The sequence below is a fragment of the Perognathus longimembris genome, chromosome 17 (genome assembly GCF_023159225.1).
Source record: "Perognathus longimembris pacificus isolate PPM17 chromosome 17, ASM2315922v1, whole genome shotgun sequence".
Taxonomy (NCBI): Eukaryota; Metazoa; Chordata; class Mammalia; order Rodentia; family Heteromyidae; genus Perognathus; species Perognathus longimembris.
The window spans coordinates 23,971,278-23,987,955 of NC_063177.1; the positions used below are offsets into that span (position 1 = coordinate 23,971,278).

At 46.7% G+C, this 16,678-nt stretch overlaps 1 protein-coding gene across 1 annotated transcript in view; it reads left to right on the forward strand.

Moving 5' to 3' along the window:
* The window catches only part of Unc45b (unc-45 myosin chaperone B), a 31,061-nt gene that overhangs the window by 1,287 nt on the left and 13,096 nt on the right, over positions 1 to 16,678 (forward strand). The window contains exons 3-13 of the mRNA XM_048365746.1: positions 357 to 393; positions 1,477 to 1,652; positions 4,457 to 4,546; positions 6,348 to 6,515; positions 7,323 to 7,491; positions 10,186 to 10,356; positions 11,239 to 11,410; positions 12,757 to 13,057; positions 15,114 to 15,208; positions 15,421 to 15,562; positions 16,131 to 16,271. Coding sequence (XP_048221703.1) covers positions 357 to 393; positions 1,477 to 1,652; positions 4,457 to 4,546; positions 6,348 to 6,515; positions 7,323 to 7,491; positions 10,186 to 10,356; positions 11,239 to 11,410; positions 12,757 to 13,057; positions 15,114 to 15,208; positions 15,421 to 15,562; positions 16,131 to 16,271 — 1,662 coding nt within the window. The remainder of the gene's footprint in view (positions 1 to 356; positions 394 to 1,476; positions 1,653 to 4,456; positions 4,547 to 6,347; positions 6,516 to 7,322; positions 7,492 to 10,185; positions 10,357 to 11,238; positions 11,411 to 12,756; positions 13,058 to 15,113; positions 15,209 to 15,420; positions 15,563 to 16,130; positions 16,272 to 16,678) is intronic.

Genomic DNA, 16,678 nt, shown 5'->3' on the forward strand with positions numbered 1-16,678 from the left:
AACCAATAAGATAAATAAATAAACTGCTAAGAGACAAAGCCCAGTACTTGAGTTCAAGCCCCAGGACCTGAACAAAATAAACAAAAACCCTAGCCACTACTTCCAGCTCCTAATTGCACCCGGAAATCCCAGGCTCTGAGGGCTAGATTCTTTGGCTTGAACTCTCCCAGATAGCAGAGCCAGTATTCAAACCTGGCTTTCCCTTAAGCTGAAACCTCCCCACTCTTCAGATCCTGGGCCTCTGACAGCCTGCAACTGCCTAGTTGAGCATCTCTCCTCTCTTAGGGGGTACTGGCTGCCTCTACACTGAGTCCCTGTTCATCAAACCTCCCTCCTTCTCCTTTCTCTTTTCTCAGGAGAGCTATGTCCAGGCAGCTTCTGATGCTTCCAGAGGTGAGTGCCCACTGCCTGCATACTACACACACACACACCAGTCCCAGCATGTCTGTGCAGGAGTTCTTGAGCTGGTTACCATGCTTTGGAGACACGGTGCTGGTTTGGAGTGGGCTAGGAAGGGCAGGAAACAACTTGGGAAGGGATTGGAGGCTCCCGGGGAGAGCAGTGCAGGAAAGCAGCAATATTTCTCCCAGGAAAGGCAACTTCCAAGGTGATGCACACTGGCATCCCATGCCTCAAAGGCCTTCAAAAGGCAGAAGACTGGATTTCATCTCTGAATGGGACTGTGACAAAAGGACAAAGTTGTAGGAAGTGTATTTGTATGTGTGTGTGTGCATGCACACACACGCACTAGCACTAGAGCTTGAACTCAGGGCTTTGCACTTTCACTTGGCTTTTTTTTAAAATTTAGATTGTTATTTTACCGCTTGAGCCACACCTCTGTTTCTAGCTTTTTACTGGTTAATTGAAGATTAGAGTCTTGGGGAGTGGATTTGTCTGTCTATTCTGCAGCTTTGAATTGGGAACCTCAGATCTCAGCTCCTAAGTATCTAGGATTATAGGTGTGAGCCACCAGCACTCTAATGGGAAGTGTCTGTCTTGAGAAGGAGGGAGCTTCCTGTCTGTGGTGGTGTGCAAGCAGGAATTGGATTAGCTGGCCTCCTTTTTTTTTTTTTTTTTTTGTAGTACTTGGAATTGAACCCAGCACCTCTCACAATGCCAGGCAAGCTCTCTACCACTTGAGCCACAACCCCAGCCCTTTTGTTTATACTTCGTTTTTGAGATAGAGTCTTACACTTATTCAAGAGCTGGCTATGAACTTGCAAGCTTCCTGCCTTTACCTCTTGAATAGTTAGGTTTACGGGCATGTGCTGCCACACTCAGCCAGATAACTCAGACTCTCTTTTCATCAGAGACTATGGATCTTACTGACTCCCTAACAAAGGGATGGTATGGGCTGGAGAGTCTGTGTGGGTAGATCATCTTCAGGGAAGACAGGATTCCTGGGGTCCAGGCAGTGGGAGTGGGAGAGGCGTTCTGTAGCCCATGCCCCTGAGGACTTGCCTGCCTCCCCTCTAGCCATCGACATGGACTCGACAGATATCAAGGCTCTATACCGGAGGTGCCAGGCGCTTGAGCACCTGGGGAAGCTGGACCAGGCCTTCAAGGATGTGCAGCGCTGTGCCACCCTCGAACCTCGGAACCCAAACTTCCAGGAGACTTTGAGGAGACTCAACACCAGCATTCAGGAGAAGGTGAGTTGGACCATTTCATAGATCTCGGCTTCCCCTGCCCCCATCCAAGGAGGGATAAGAAGGGGACATCAGGAGAGAGCCAGCACCACCCAGATACTCTGAGCCAGAGACAGCGAATGGCACAGGCAGACTGCATGGAATAACTGGGAGGGATCCCGGGAGGGATTGAGAAAGGTGCTGTGATGCCATCTCAGGGAACCAGTCCGTCAGGACTAGAACATTCTCTGAGAGGAGGAGAGGAGAGGTGGTATGGAATTTGAACTCAGAGCCTCAAGCTCTCATTCCGCTCACTTGCTCATGGTTAGCAGTCTTGAGCACATCTTAAGTGGTTATCTTGAAGATGGAGTCGCACACACTTTTCTGGCTTTGGATCTAATTCTTTTAAAAGTGTTGTTATAAAGGTGATGTACTGAGGGGTTACAATGACATAAGTCAGGAAAAGAATACATTTCTTTTTGGACAATACCACCCCTTCCCTCACTCTCTCGGGATCTTAATCTTTTAAGTAGCTAGGATTACAGGTGTGAGCCACCAGCACAGAGCAGAACTTGGGTTTTTTAAAATTCTAGAAGGAGGGGGGACACTAGAGACCAGGTCTTCGAAACAAAAAACTTCTTGTCAAATGGTATTTCCCACAGGTTTGGGTTAGTGACCTTACATTATATAACTAAAACCAAACAACTACTCAACATAAAAAGGTCTAAAATAGACCTCTCAGTGGATCACAATAGCTCAAAAGCTATATATGTATGGTCATATAAGACAAGGATAAGCAAACTCTATTGTTGTTATATTTAAAGTTCTAGCTGAATTTTCTTTGGCGTATGCCATGTGGCTACTGTATATGCTTTTGGCGCACTGGGTATTGTATATATGCCTATCTGATCTAGGGAAGGGAAAAAAAAACAAGGGTGTAAATACCACAAGAAATGTACTCACTGCCCTATTGTGTAACTGTACCCCTTTTGCACAACACCTTGTCAACAAAATTTAATTGATAAAAAAAATTGTAGAAGGAGGCTTTAAAAGAAAATCACATGAGGGGCTAGAAATATGCCCTAGTGGTAAAGTGCTTGCCTTATATACATGAAGCCCTGGATTCGATTCCTCAGCACCACATATATAAAAAAAGTCAGAAGTAGCACTGTGGCTCAAGTGGCAGAGTGCTAGCCTTGAGCAAAAAGAAGCCAGGGACAGTGCTCAGGCCCTGAGTTCAAGCCCCAGGACTGGCAAAAAAAAAAAACACCAAAAAATCACATGAACTTGATGTTGGTGGCTCACACCTAACTATTGAGAAGGCTGAGACCTGTTGATCGCTCCCTGTTTGAAGTCCACCTAGGCAAGAAAGTTGGTGAAATTCTTATTTCTAAATAATCATTAAAAAGCCAGAAGTGGAATGCTGGCTGAAGTGGTAGAATTCCATGAGTGATAAGGCTAAAGGACAGTGTCCAGGCTCTGAGTTCAAGCCCCAGTACTAACACACACACACACACACACACACACACACACACATACTCACTCACTTACCACACACACACATACAGTGTGTTTGCAACATGGCCTTCCTTTCTTCTCAGGAGGACAAGGGCAGCAAGGCTGCCCAGGAATCAGTGTTTCTAAGGTGGGATAGAGAGTCAGAGGCAGGGGGAACATGAGATCCTCTCTACGAAGATGGGCTGTGTATATACTGAGAATCTGGAGCAGAGGGGCAGCATCCTGGGTGGGAGCCATGGACTTCTTGGGGACTCCTTGAATGTGTCAGTTTTCTCCCAGAAGAGAGAGTGGGGAGAACCTGCTTCCTGAGCAACTTGCTCCAAAACCCAGGAACTAGAAGGTACCTGGAGCCACCTCTGTAGGGGGTCCATGGCATCCTGTCTGGGGGGGTGCAGACTCAGGACTGGGGAAAGAGAAGTAAGGGAGGGATCCCAGAAGCTGTAGGTGAGGGAGGAGTCTCTGTAGCCCAGAGGCAATGAGGACAGGTCTGAACTAAGTCATAGGAGGAAGAAGGGAGCAGGTGAGTTGACCCATTAAGTCATGCCATGAAAGATCAGGAGCAGCAGGATTGTGCTAGAGGTGGGGTTTAAATGGTAGAGCACCATCCTAGCAAGCTTGAGGCTGTCAGTTCAAACTCCAATACCACCAAGAAAATCAAAACAAACATTAGGGTCTCCACATCTACTTCTAGTGTATGAACCTAAAGACTCAATTTCTATCGTAACCCTTATTTAACAGTCTAATAATTTTCTGACTATTTACTCCAAAATTGGACTGATGATCTTTGTTGTTCAAGACTGGGTGAGCTTCGTGGGAAAATTATGTGATTTTTTTTTTTTTTGTCAATCATGGGCCTTGAACTCAGGGCTTGGGCATTGTCTCTGAGCTTTTGTGCTCAAGGCTAGTATTCTGCCACTTTGAGCCACAGCTCTACTTCTGGTTCTTAATTGAAGAAAAGTCTTATGGACTTTCCTGGGCTGGCTTCAAACTGCGATCCTCACATCTTAGCTTCCCGAGTAGCTAGGCTTACAGGTATGAGCCACCAGCAATGGGACAAGGATGTGATTTTGCTTACCGTTTTATCCCTAGCTTCTAGAACAGTGCTGAGCACAAAGTTGTGCCTGTTCTGGAATGAATATATGAATGAAGGTGCTGGGGTCTAGAGTAAATAGCCTGACATCTGGTAAGATAAAATGTACTTGGAACAAAAAGAAATGATGTGACTCCCGAGACACACACACCCACCCACACACACACACACACACACTATCCCCTTACTTGCTTCCCTCTGCTCCCTCCTCTCTCCTTAGCTCCGTGTGCAATTCTCCACCGACTCAAGGGTACAGAACATGTTTGAGATCCTCCTGGACCAAAACAGTGAGACTGATAAGAGGGAAAAGGTGAGTGCCACACGGTGCCAGCCAGCAGAGGGCGCGCTCAATCCTCAGCTCCAGCTCCTTGCTGGCCTCTCTCTGGACAGGAAGAAAAAAAAAGACCCCAAATTAATCCAATTAGTAAACAAGCAAGAACCATAGACGGACCGGAGTTAAGGATAATCCATTGTGGTGAGACATACAGCAAGGCTACATGCTATGTTATTTAAAACTGGGATCTTTTGTTCATTGTGAACTTTGTGGCATTGACTTTTAAAAATATTGCATTTGATATTTATCTGGATTATTGAGGATTTTTTTGGGTGCCACCTTAAATTTTGCACTCAAGGAGAAAACCTTACTTGCCTCATAATTTCAGTTCTGGGAAGCAAGGGCACATCCAAACAATGTTTTATAGGTTAATTAATTAATTAAAGTATTAGGGATGGAGCCCGTGGCTTCACATAGGATATGCCAGTACCTTACCACCTGAGCCACACACACCCCCAAGCCACAGATTGTGTTTCCTTTCACTAGAGATAGTACAAAGAACTCATTCTGAAACATTAAAAAGTTTATCTCTTTAGTCAAATTTTGTGTGTGTGTGTGTGTGTGTGTGTGTGTGTGTGTGTGTGTGTGTGTGGTAGGGTTTTCCTGTTGCATCTTATCTTCCTTTGGAATAAAAAGTGGGGGCTGGGAATATGGCCTAGTGGTAGAGTGCTTGCTTTGCATACATGAAGCTCTGGGTTCGATTCCTTAGCACCACATATATAGAAAATGGCCAGAAGTGGCGCTGTGGCTCAAGTGGTAGAGTGCTAGCCTTGAGCAAAAAGAAGCCCGGGACAGTGCTCAGGCCCTGAGTTCAAGCCCCAAGACTGGCAAAAAGTACCCCCCTTTAATGGTTTATATTTATAAGAACTTGACAGACAATACTCAGGAGGGGAGTTGTTGGTTTTTATGGTAAATGGACTTATATAACATGCAAATATCTGTTATAATAAACTTCTGAAGACATACTGAGTTGGTAGGAGTTAAAATAACTTTGTGTTGAATAGTGCAAAGCCCTACATAGATAGTGCTGAACTGGTCATGCTTGCCTAAAGTCTTAGCCCTCCCTAGGGCTTGTCCCCTGTTTCTCTGTCCACCCATTTCTTCACTCAAGGCCTTTTAAAGTTCAAGTGTTCTCAAACTGGGAAACTCTAGGATGAGAAGAGAAAGGAACCATCAAACCCAACTGCCTAATTTTTCAAGTGAAGAATCAGAAGCCCAAAGAGGCACTGCCCAAGGTCACCGAGCTAGCAGGTAGCAGAATCAGAACTCAGAGCCAAGGCTTGTGGATCCAATCCAGTGCTCTCTATCCATCACCTTCTACTTTTTTTTTAAATTTATTTTTTTGCCAGTCCTGGGCCTTGGACTCGACCTGAGCACTGTCCCTGGCTTCTTTTTGCTCAAGGCTAGCACTCTGCCACTTGAGCCACAGCGCCACTTCTGGCCACTTTCTATACATGTGGTGCTGGGGAATCGAACCCAGGGCTTCATGTATACGAGGCAAGCACTCTTGCCACTAGGCCATATTCCCAGCCCACCTTCTACTTTCTTGAAAACTCCTTCCTGAGAATTCCCAGTCCTTTTGCAAGTTGCCTTGATGTCTGGATTATGATCTTAGGTTGTGTCCCAGGAGGAGGATTATAAAATGAGAGGAGGAGAAAAGAAAACCAACAACCATGTGGTGAAGACAGTCCTTGTGCCAGGCCCTGTACTTGGCCCAAGGTCAAGGGCTTCACAGTCCTGGCTCACTCACGACCCTCATTGTCTCTCCCTTCCTCAGGCTGCCAACAACCTCATTGTCCTAGGCCGTGAGGAAGCCGGAGCTGAGAGAATCTTCCAGACCAATGGAGTGGCCCTGCTGTTGCAGCTTCTGGATACTCAGAGGCCTGAGCTGGTGCTGGCTGCCGTGCGCACCCTGTCCGGCATGTGCAGTGGCCACCGAGCTCGGGTGAGGGCCCCCAGGACCTGGGAAAAGAGGGTCTTGGTGGGGATGGACAGCAACTGACCAGGGATCTGCAGGGTGACGGGTGGTCAGGGGACAAAGAGAACCGATACCGAATCTAACAGGTCACCTAATACCCCAACTTTGGTCTTATGGCGCCTGACTTAGGAGTGACCCAGACCTTTCCCTTTTGTGCTGGAAGTGAATATCACTAATGTCACCAAAGTCAGGTTATTGAAAGTGGCTTGCGGGGAGGGTTGAGTGTAAGGTTCTTTTTTTTTTCCCCTTCTTTTTCTTTTGCGTGCCAGTACTAGGTCTTGAAATCGGGATATGGGTGCTGTTCCTTAGCTTTTTCACTTAAGGCTGGCACTCTTATCTCTTGAGTCACTGGTCCACTTCTGGCATATTTTTTTTTCTGATTAATTGGAAATAGCCTCTCAGATGTGTCACCTGTGCTTAATTTGAACCATGGTCCCCAGATCTCAGCCTCCTGAATAGCTAGGGTTACAGGTGTGAACCACTGGCATGGAGCTGCTATTGTTCATTGTGTGCCATTGTTCAGTGTGTGCCATTCACCACATCTCAGGGTGTTGCAAGGTGGTCTTACCACCATGGAGCAAGAGCTTAAAAGCCTCAGGTGGTGGGTAGGAGGTTGCTGTATTGGATAGCAAAGAAGGTTTCCTAGAGTGAGATGCACCTTAGGGTACTGGCTGCCTGCCCTCATACCCTATCCCATGGAGGAGGACTGGGGTTTCCCACTCCCTACCCCCAGCCCCTGTCAGAGCCTCTGACTGTGATTCCTGCTGGACCTAGGCCACAGTGATTCTGCATGCAGTCCGAATAGACCGAATCTGCAGCCTCATGGCAGTGGAGGAAGAGGAGATGTCTCTGGCTGTCTGCAACCTGCTGCAAGCCATCATCGATTCCCTGTCCGGGGAAGACAAGCGAGAACATCGGGGGAAGGAGGAGGCTCTGGTTCTAGGTATGAGATGTTCTTCAGCTCTGGTTCAAATGGGCTCAACGGGCCAATCAGATGCCACCTCAGACTGGGCATTTCCTATGTGCCTGGTGTTATTTCTATATGTATGTCCTGGCAATGAAAGCATGGGAGGCAGCAGGCACTGATGGTTCATACCTGTGGTCCTAGCTACTCAGGAGGCTGAGATCTGAGGATTCTGGTTTGAAGCCAGGCTAGGCAGGAAAGTCCATGAGACTCTCATCTCTAACTAAGCACCAAAAAAGCCAATAATGGAGCTGTGGCTCAAGTGGTAGAGCACTAGCCTTGAGCAAAAAAAAAAGCTCAGGGATAGTGCCCAGGCCCTGAGTTCAAGCCACCAAGACCAGAACAAAAAACAAAACAAACAAACCACCACTACCAGCAACAACATAAACAACCATGAGAGGCCCAATGCACTATTTGCTATAGCCAGTAGGTGGAAATAAGCCAAGTGTCAGACTGGGTGACTGGGTAAGCAAAATGGTACAGGCATGCAATGGAATGTTATTCATCTTTAACAAGGAAGGATGATCTTACATGGATCAGCCCTAGGATGTGATGCTAAGTGAAATAATCACCATCACAAAAGGGCAAATACTATGTGGTTTCACCTATGTGAGCTACCTAGAGTGCTCAAATGCACAGAGACAGAGACAGAATGATGGCTGGCGGGGCTGGGGAAAGAGGAATGGGAGCTGCTGTTTTAATGAATAGAGAGTTTCTGTTGTGCAAGAGGTTGAGATCTGAAGATTAAAATTCAAACTCAGCCAGGCAGAAAGGTCTAATGAGCATGTATCTCCAGTTAAGTACCAAAACGCTGGAAGTGGAACTGTGGCTCAACTATGCCAGCCTTAAGCAAAAGAAAAATGTTCAGCAAGAACATAGTACCAGCACAAAAAAAATTCTGGGGATGGATGATGTCATGACATTGTGAAATTCCACAATGCCACAAATTGCATACTTAAAAATGGTGCCCATGATCTAGGAATGTGGCTCAGTGGTAGAGTGCTTGCCTAGCATGCATGACACCCTAGGCTCGATTCCTGAGTACCACATAAACAGAAAAAGCTCTAAGTGGCACTGTGGTTCAAGTGGTAGAGTGCTGACCTTGCGCAAAAGAAGCTCAGAGACAGTGCCCAGGCCCTGAGGTCAAGCCCCACAACTGACAAAAAAAAATAAAAAATAACAAAACTGGAATTCTGCTATAAGTAGTTTAATGTACTGAGCAATGTTAATATCATATACCATTTAATATTTTTTTCTTTGAAACAGGGTATTGCTATGTAACTCAGACAGGCCTCTAATGCTTCCTCTAATTCTTGCCTCTGCCTCAGAGCTTGAAGTCAGAGCTTCACATTCTTCCTTGGCTTTTTGCACTCTAGGGTAGCACTCTGCTACAGGAGCCACAGCTCTACTTTTAGCTTTTTGGGGGGGTTAATTAAACCCAGACGGGTTTCAAACTGTGATCCTCCGATCTCAGCCTCCTGAGTAGCTAGGACTACAGGCATGAAACCACCAGTGCTTGGCATAGATTAAAAAAAAATCCCTTGGGGCTGGGGATATAGCCTAGTGGCAAGAGTGCCTGCCTCGGATACACGAGGCCCTAGGTTCGATTCCCCAGCACCACATATATAGAAAACGGCCAGAAGCGGCGCTGTGGCTCAAGTGGCAGAGTGCTAGCCTTGAGCGGGAAGAAGCCAGGGACAGTGCTCAGGCCCTGAGTCCAAGGCCCAGGACTGGCCAAAAAAAAAAAAAAAAAAAATCCCTTGGAAGCCTCTGGTTGTGCTATAGGTCACATGATCAACCCAGAGCCAGTGTGGGGGTGGGCCCAACGAGTGTGAATTCTGGGAGTCCGACCTCAATAGTGATATGAAAGTATAGTCTTCCACAAGTCCTTGTTGGAGATCTGCTACAAATATCCTAAAACATATTAATCTCAGATCTGTCTCTCTGTAGCTTGCACCTGCCTACAGTCAAAATTCCACCCCCTGGAGCCTCACAGGAGTCTGTAATGACATATATTTATCTGAGAACAGAATATCAAGTCCACTGAGGCCTTTGCCTTTGCATGGCATGGCCCAACTCCTTCCTTCCTCTGCTGTTCATCTGGCATTGCTTAGAGATGTCTATGTCACTGCCAGCTGGCTTGCCATTGGGCTCCATCCTAGAATTAGAACTAAAATCCCTCTATGCCTCAGGGAGGTCAGAAAGAGCAACATTAGGAAAAAAGCACTTGCCTTTTAATATCCACCAGTTGTGGGGGAAGCTCTGGTCCCATAGGCAAAGCTGGCATTTAGGTTCTCACATGCCTGGATCTGTGTAAAGTAGGGAGTCTGTATGAAGTAGCAATTTCCTTTCAGGAAAATATTTCATTAAACCAGTTTATCAAAACAATACACAATGTCCCTGGATCTCTGCCAATCATTACTGGAGAGTGAGAGCTGTTATCATAGAAGAAGACAGTGTTCAAATTGGCCAAAGGACCCTTGGGGGTATTGTCTGGGGATTATTTTGGGGGGTAAGTATGAAACTAGAAATGGTAACCTCTCCTGAAGTAGTTGACATACTCAGAAAGCAATGGATTCAGTATCTCCAGAGTCTTTCTAGAAGCTTCTCTCATTTCTGATCCTATCCACGTGGGACCTTGTCCTTTTATTTGCTCTTATCCTTGTTTCTCAGACACCAAGAAGGACCTAAAGCAGATCACCAACCACCTGCTCGACATGCTGGTTAGTAAGAAAGTATCTGGCCAGGGCAGAGACCAGGCACTCAACTTGCTCAACAAGAATGTCCCCAGGAAGGACCTGGCCATCCACGACAACTCACGCACCATCTATGTGGTAGATAATGGTGAGGAGGCGGGAAGAGGGTGGCACCGAGTGAGATTCTTATCGGTGAGGATGGTGAGTCTTCACAAACTGAGTAAAGGTGTAGGAAAAATTAGTTCTGAATTCTCACTTTGAATACTCGAAGAAAAACAGGAGATCATGATAATTAGCAAATGTACTATTTTCTGAAGATGTACTAGACGTTCATGGATTGATTAGCATTAAGCTGCTTCCACTTGTCACCTGGTTGAGTCTTCTAGCTCTATAGAGTAAGAAATATTATTTCCATTTTTCAAGTAAAGAAACTGAGGCCCAAGAGAAGACAGCTTATAAAAACTGCATGTGAGCAAGGTGGTGCCCATGTCTCACGCCTGTAATCCTAGTTACTCAGGAAGCTGAGATCTGGAAGATGGTGATTCAAAGACAGCCCAAGCAGAAAAGTCTGTAAGACTCCATCTCCAGCTAGCCAGCAAAACACTACACTGTATTCGAGGCATGCCTTAAGTGGTAGAGTGTTAGCTGAGCAAGAAAGCCAAGCAAGAGCACAAGGATCTGAATTCAAGTTCCAGTATTCACACACACACACACACACACACACACACACACACACACACACACACACATGGAGATTGTACATCATAGAATGTTAGCACTGACCAAGTCCCCAGAGATCAGCTAGTCTGGACTCCCCTTGAGAACATGTGAAACACAGAGTCGTAGCAGGAGATGGGCTGCTCATGGAAGGGGCCCAGTCACAGGGAGGACCTGGTCTCTTGGCCCCACTCCAGTGCTCTGTGCCATGGAAGGCTCATGCTGCCTAAAGGCAGATCTTATAGAGGGTAGAGGTGTGTTGGTAAAGGTAGAGTCCTACAGGAATCCCACATTTGCCCTTGTTAATCTGCAGGCCTGAGAAAGATCCTGAAGGTGGTGGGGCAGGTTCCTGACCTGCCTTCTTGCCTACCCTTGACTGACAACACTCGCATGCTGGCCTCCATCCTCATCAACAAGCTCTATGATGACCTGCGCTGTGACCCCGAGCGTGATCACTTCCGAAAGATCTGTGAGGAGTACATCACGTGAGTCCCCAGAGGCCTCCCAGGGAATGGCTCTGTGTTTGATTCTTAATTCCCCAAATTAGCAAGTTAGAGCTGTGGGAAGCACTGACCCTCAGTAGAATAGACATTTGGGAGTGGTGCAGCCAGGTGGTTCTGGCTTGGACATCTTCCATGAAGTCACCATCATAAGTTGGCTTGAAGCTGGGTGCCAGTGGCTTACACCTGTAATCCTACTTGCTCAGGAGGCTAAGATCTGAGGATCAAGGCTTAAAGCCAGCCCCAGCAGGAAAGTCTATGAGACTCTTATCTCTAATTAGCCATTAGAAAACTCTTTGCCCATTATTACAACCACTTTGGAGAACAGTATGGAGGTCCCACAAAAAGCTCAGCATAGACATACCCTACGACCCAGCCATACCACTCCTAGGCATCTATCCTGAACAACAGGTCTCAGGATATCATAAAGACATCTGCACATCCATGTTTATCGCTGCACAATTCACAATAGCCAAAATATGGAAACAACCCAGATGCCCCACTACAGATGAATGGATACAAAAAATGTGGTACCTGTACACAATGGAATACCACATAGTGATTAGAAATGATACAATACTGGTATTCACAGGGAAATGGTCAGAGCTTGAACAAATAATGTTGAGCAAGACAAGCCTAGAACACAGAGAACAAAGGGGCATGGTCTTCTTGATATATGATTGTTGGGGTGTGGGGACAGTAGAGACCAGGTCTGCAAAATAACAAACTTCTTTTCAAATGGTATTTCCACATGTTTGGGTCAGCGACTTTACATTATGTATCTAAAACCAAACAACTACTAGACAAACATACAAAGGTCTAGAATAGATCTATCAGTGGATCACAATAGCTCAACAGCTATGTATATATGATTATATAAGACGAGGATAAACAAAAACAACTCCAAGAGAAGGACACAGGAGGATTCTATTGTTGACGTTACGTTTAATGTTCTAGGTGAATTTCCTTTGGCATACCCTATGTGGTTACTGCATATGATTTTGGTACACTGGATATTGTATATATGCCTACCTGATCTAGGGAAGGGAAAGAAACGAGGGTGTAACAGATATCACAAGAAATGTACTCACCACCTTATTATGTAACTGTACCCCCTTTGCACAACACCTTGTCAATAAAATTTAATTAATTAAAAAAAGAAAACTCTTTGCCCAAGCCTAGTGCTCTACCACTTTGAGCCAGCTCAAGCTGGCTTTGCACTGTGATCCTCATATCTCACCCTCCTGAGTAGCTAGGGTTGCAGGCATGACCAACCAGCAACCAGCTTCCCTAGGACCAACTATTTTCACAAGCCTTGCCCTCTGTTTTAGGGGCACATTTGACCCACAGAACATGGACAAGAATGTGAATGCCATCCAGACAGTGTCAGGGATCCTGCAGGGGCCCTTTGACCTTGGCAATCAGCTGCTGGGGATGAAAGGTGTGATGGAGATGATGGTGGCGCTGTGTGGCTCAGAGCGCGAGGCAGACCAGCTGGTGGCTGTGGAGGCGCTCATCCATGCTTCCACCAAGCTCAGCCGGGCCACCTTCATCATCACCAACGGGGTGTCCTTGCTCAAAGAAATCTACAAGAAAACCAAGAATGAGAAGATCAAGATTCGCACGCTGGTGGTGAGTGGGCTGGGTACCAACCACCTCTCCAGTATGGGTACCAGTCACCATGGTACCAGTCCCAGACACAGTACCAGACCAGAGGAAGAGTAGGTTGAGTGGGGCATGGCCCATCCTGAGCGGACCATGCTCCAGGAATCAGTCATGCCCATATATAAGGCTGGGCAGAGAGACAGAGATTCAGAAAGGTGGGCCCTGCACATAACCCGTTCTCTATTCTATGAAGCACGCTCACACTGATATGCTTTATCCAGAAAGTACTTCCAGAGCAAACACTAGCAACTCCATTTCCTTAACCTGCTCTCGCATGGCACAGCTCAAACCGGTTTTATCTTTTTTATTTCCATGTTTTTCATTTTTACTGCAATTATTTTCATGCATCTTTTCTTTATCTTGTAAACAGTGACTGGGATGTGAGTAAGTCATTGACTTGTTTCTTTAAAAAAATTCTGAATCAAATTTTTTTTTTTGGGGGGGGGGGCGCTGGGAATATGGCCTAGTGGCAAGAGTGCTTGCCTCCCATACATGAAGCCCTGGGTTTAATTCCCCAGCACCACATATACAGAAAACGGCCAGAAGTGGCGCTGTGGCTCAAGTGGCAGAGTGCTAGCCTTGAGCAAAAAGAAGCCAGGGACAGTGCTCAGGCCCTGAGTCCAAGCCCCAGGACTGGCAAAAAAAAAAAAAAAAAAAAAAAAAAATTTTCTTGTTTTGAGATAGAGTCTAACTCTGTAGCCCAGGGTAGACTTAAACTCAAGATTCTCCTGGGGATTATAGGTGTGTTCCATCATGCCCAATTCATATAATTTTTTCTTAACAAAATGAATTACTGGTTGGGAGTGATGCCTCACATCTGTTCTCCCTGCTACATGGGATGCAGAGATGGGAGGATGGTGGTTCAAGATTAGCCCAGGTGGGAAAAAGAAAAAGTTATTGAGACACAATTAAAAAAAAAAAAAAAGCAGAGTGTGGTGGGCAGCACCTCTAATCCTAGCTACTTGGGAGAATCATGGGCTTAACCCCTAGGCAAAAGCTGGAGACCACATTAAAAATGAACTAAAGTAGTGGGCTGGGAGTATGGCCTAGTGGTAGAGTGCTCGCCTTGCATACATGAAGCCCTGGGGTTTGATTCCTCAGCACCACATATATAGAAAAAGCCAGAAGTGGCGCTGTGGCTCAAGTGGTAAAGCACTAGGCTTGAGCAAAAAGAAGCCAGGGATAGTGCTCAAGCTCTGAGTTCAAGCCCCAGGACTAGCAAAAAAAAAAAAAAAAAGACTAAAGTAGGCTATGTAGCTAAAGTGGTAGAGCTTCATTCTATCAAGTGCAAGAACACAGTGACACACACACACACACACACACACACAAATACCACACCTAATTTTTACCTTGGCCATGACTTTATTATATGGATCTTTCAAAATATCTGTAAGAGGGGCTGGGGATATGGCCTAGAGGCAAGAGTGCCTGCCTCATATACATGAGGTCCTGGGTTCAATTCCCCAGCACCACATATACAGAAAATGGCCAGAAGTGGCACTGTGACTCAAGTGGCAGAGTGCTAGCCTTGAGCAAAAAGAAGACAGGGACAGTGCTCAGGCCCAGAGTCCAAGCCCCAGGACTGGCAAAAAAAAAAAAAAAAAAAAATCTGTGAGATCAGAATAGTGACAGGGATGGCTTCAGTTTTGTTTTGTTTTCTGCCAGTTCTGGGGCTTAGACTCAGGGCCTGAGAACTAGCACTGTCCCTGGCTTCTTTTTGCTCAAAGCTAACACTCTACCACTTGAGTCACAGAGCTACTTCTAACCTTTTCTGTTAGTAGTGCTGAGGAATTGAACCCAGGGCTTCATGCATGCAAGGCAAGTACTCTACCACTAAGCCATATTCTCAGCCCATCGGCTTCAGTTTTGAAGGCATGTCGCCCCCTCCTCCCACTAAGAGATCATAACAGGGGTCCCCTGTGGAAGGGTGTAGTAGACAAACTGAAGAGTAGGGGACCCAAGGAGCAAAGCCTGGCCCTAGCTCTGGGGCCTGGCCTGCATACATGTGTCTGCTCTCCCACAGGGACTCTGCAAGCTCGGCTCTGCCGGCGGCACAGACTATGGTCTCAGGCAGTTTGCTGAAGGGTCCACTGAGAAGTTGGCCAAGCAGTGTCGCAAGTAAGAAGGTTGTCCCTCCTGGCCCTCTGTCTCCTCCTGGACTTGGGTTGTGGAGATGGGTGGTGATTCTGAGCCATCTCTGAGGCAATGGATACTGTATAACGTGAAGTTCTTCACCTTGGCTTACTACCTTAAAGTCTCTTCTGTCTTAACTGGAGGCCTGGCACCTTCTGCATCCCCTCTCCCTTCTCCCTTCTCCCTCCACACTTCAGGTGGCTGTGCAATTCCACGATAGACACCCGGACCCGGCGCTGGGCTGTGGAGGGCCTGGCCTATCTCACACTGGACGCTGATGTAAAGGATGACTTTGTTCAGGACATCCCTGCTCTGCAGGCCATGTTTGAGCTGGCCAAGGTGAATGTGGCCTTGAACTCTGACCTCAGGGAAGGGCTTTTGCACCTAAGCCTATGGGAATTGGATGCCTACATCCTCATCCTGACTCTACTTTCTCTCCTGCATAAACCTTCATGGTCCCTTTCCTTCTTCCTCGCCTTCATCTTACCTGGCTGTAGATGGACTTGCCCTGCCTTTCTGGTAGAGGGAGTGTGAGCAAGAGGATGGTACATCTGCCTATAGCCCATAGGGAGCGAGGTCCTGTGGACCACCCCTCCCGCAAGGTAGTGCCTCACCTCCTCTGGAGCAATTTCCACTAGGACCAGATTGAAGTTTGGCTCCTGGCCAGGCCACACCCAGGTGCTGGAACTGGGCTTGTAAAGGAGCCGCCAAGCCAGGAGCTGGGAGAGATTTCTGGTCACTCTGTGTAAGGTGATGTTGGGCTTATGAGCAGGGCTGATTCTTAGTCCCCCTGTGTCACAAAGATTTCTCCACAATAAGCTCCCAAACCTACTGGCTCCCATGCCCCGTGCTCCTGTGTGTCTTCTAAGCAAAAACCAGATTCAAATCTCTGTTCCCTCTCCTCCAGACCAGCGATAAGACCATCCTCTACTCAGTGGCCACCACCCTGGTGAACTGCACCAACAGCTACGATGTCAAGGAGCTCATCCCAGAGCTGGTACAGCTTGCCAAGTTCTCCAAGCAGCATGTGCCTGAGGAGCACCCCAAGGTGGGTATTGGGGGGCTCTAGAGGAAGGGGGTGCTGTACCACCACACCTCCAGAAGAAGTGGTGGGGAAAAATGTATAGGGTGGGTATGGAACGATTGGATCAATCAAAGATGACACTGGTAAATTTCCCCACCAGGCAGCACTTGTGCCTGTCTTTGTTTTAATTTTCCATCTTGATAAACAAGCACATTTTTTCTCTATTAAACATATGGAGCTGTGATAAATATTTCACAATTTATCTTATCAATTTCATGGCTATGAGACCATTTTATCTCAGGCTTCAAGACTTATAAAACTTTCCTTTTGGGGGAGCTCTCTGGATTTAGGGATATTGGTGCTGAGTAGGAAGGTGAGGAGGACCAAGGGTCAACATTATCCAGAGGTTACAAATCCTCTGGAGGCCCTAA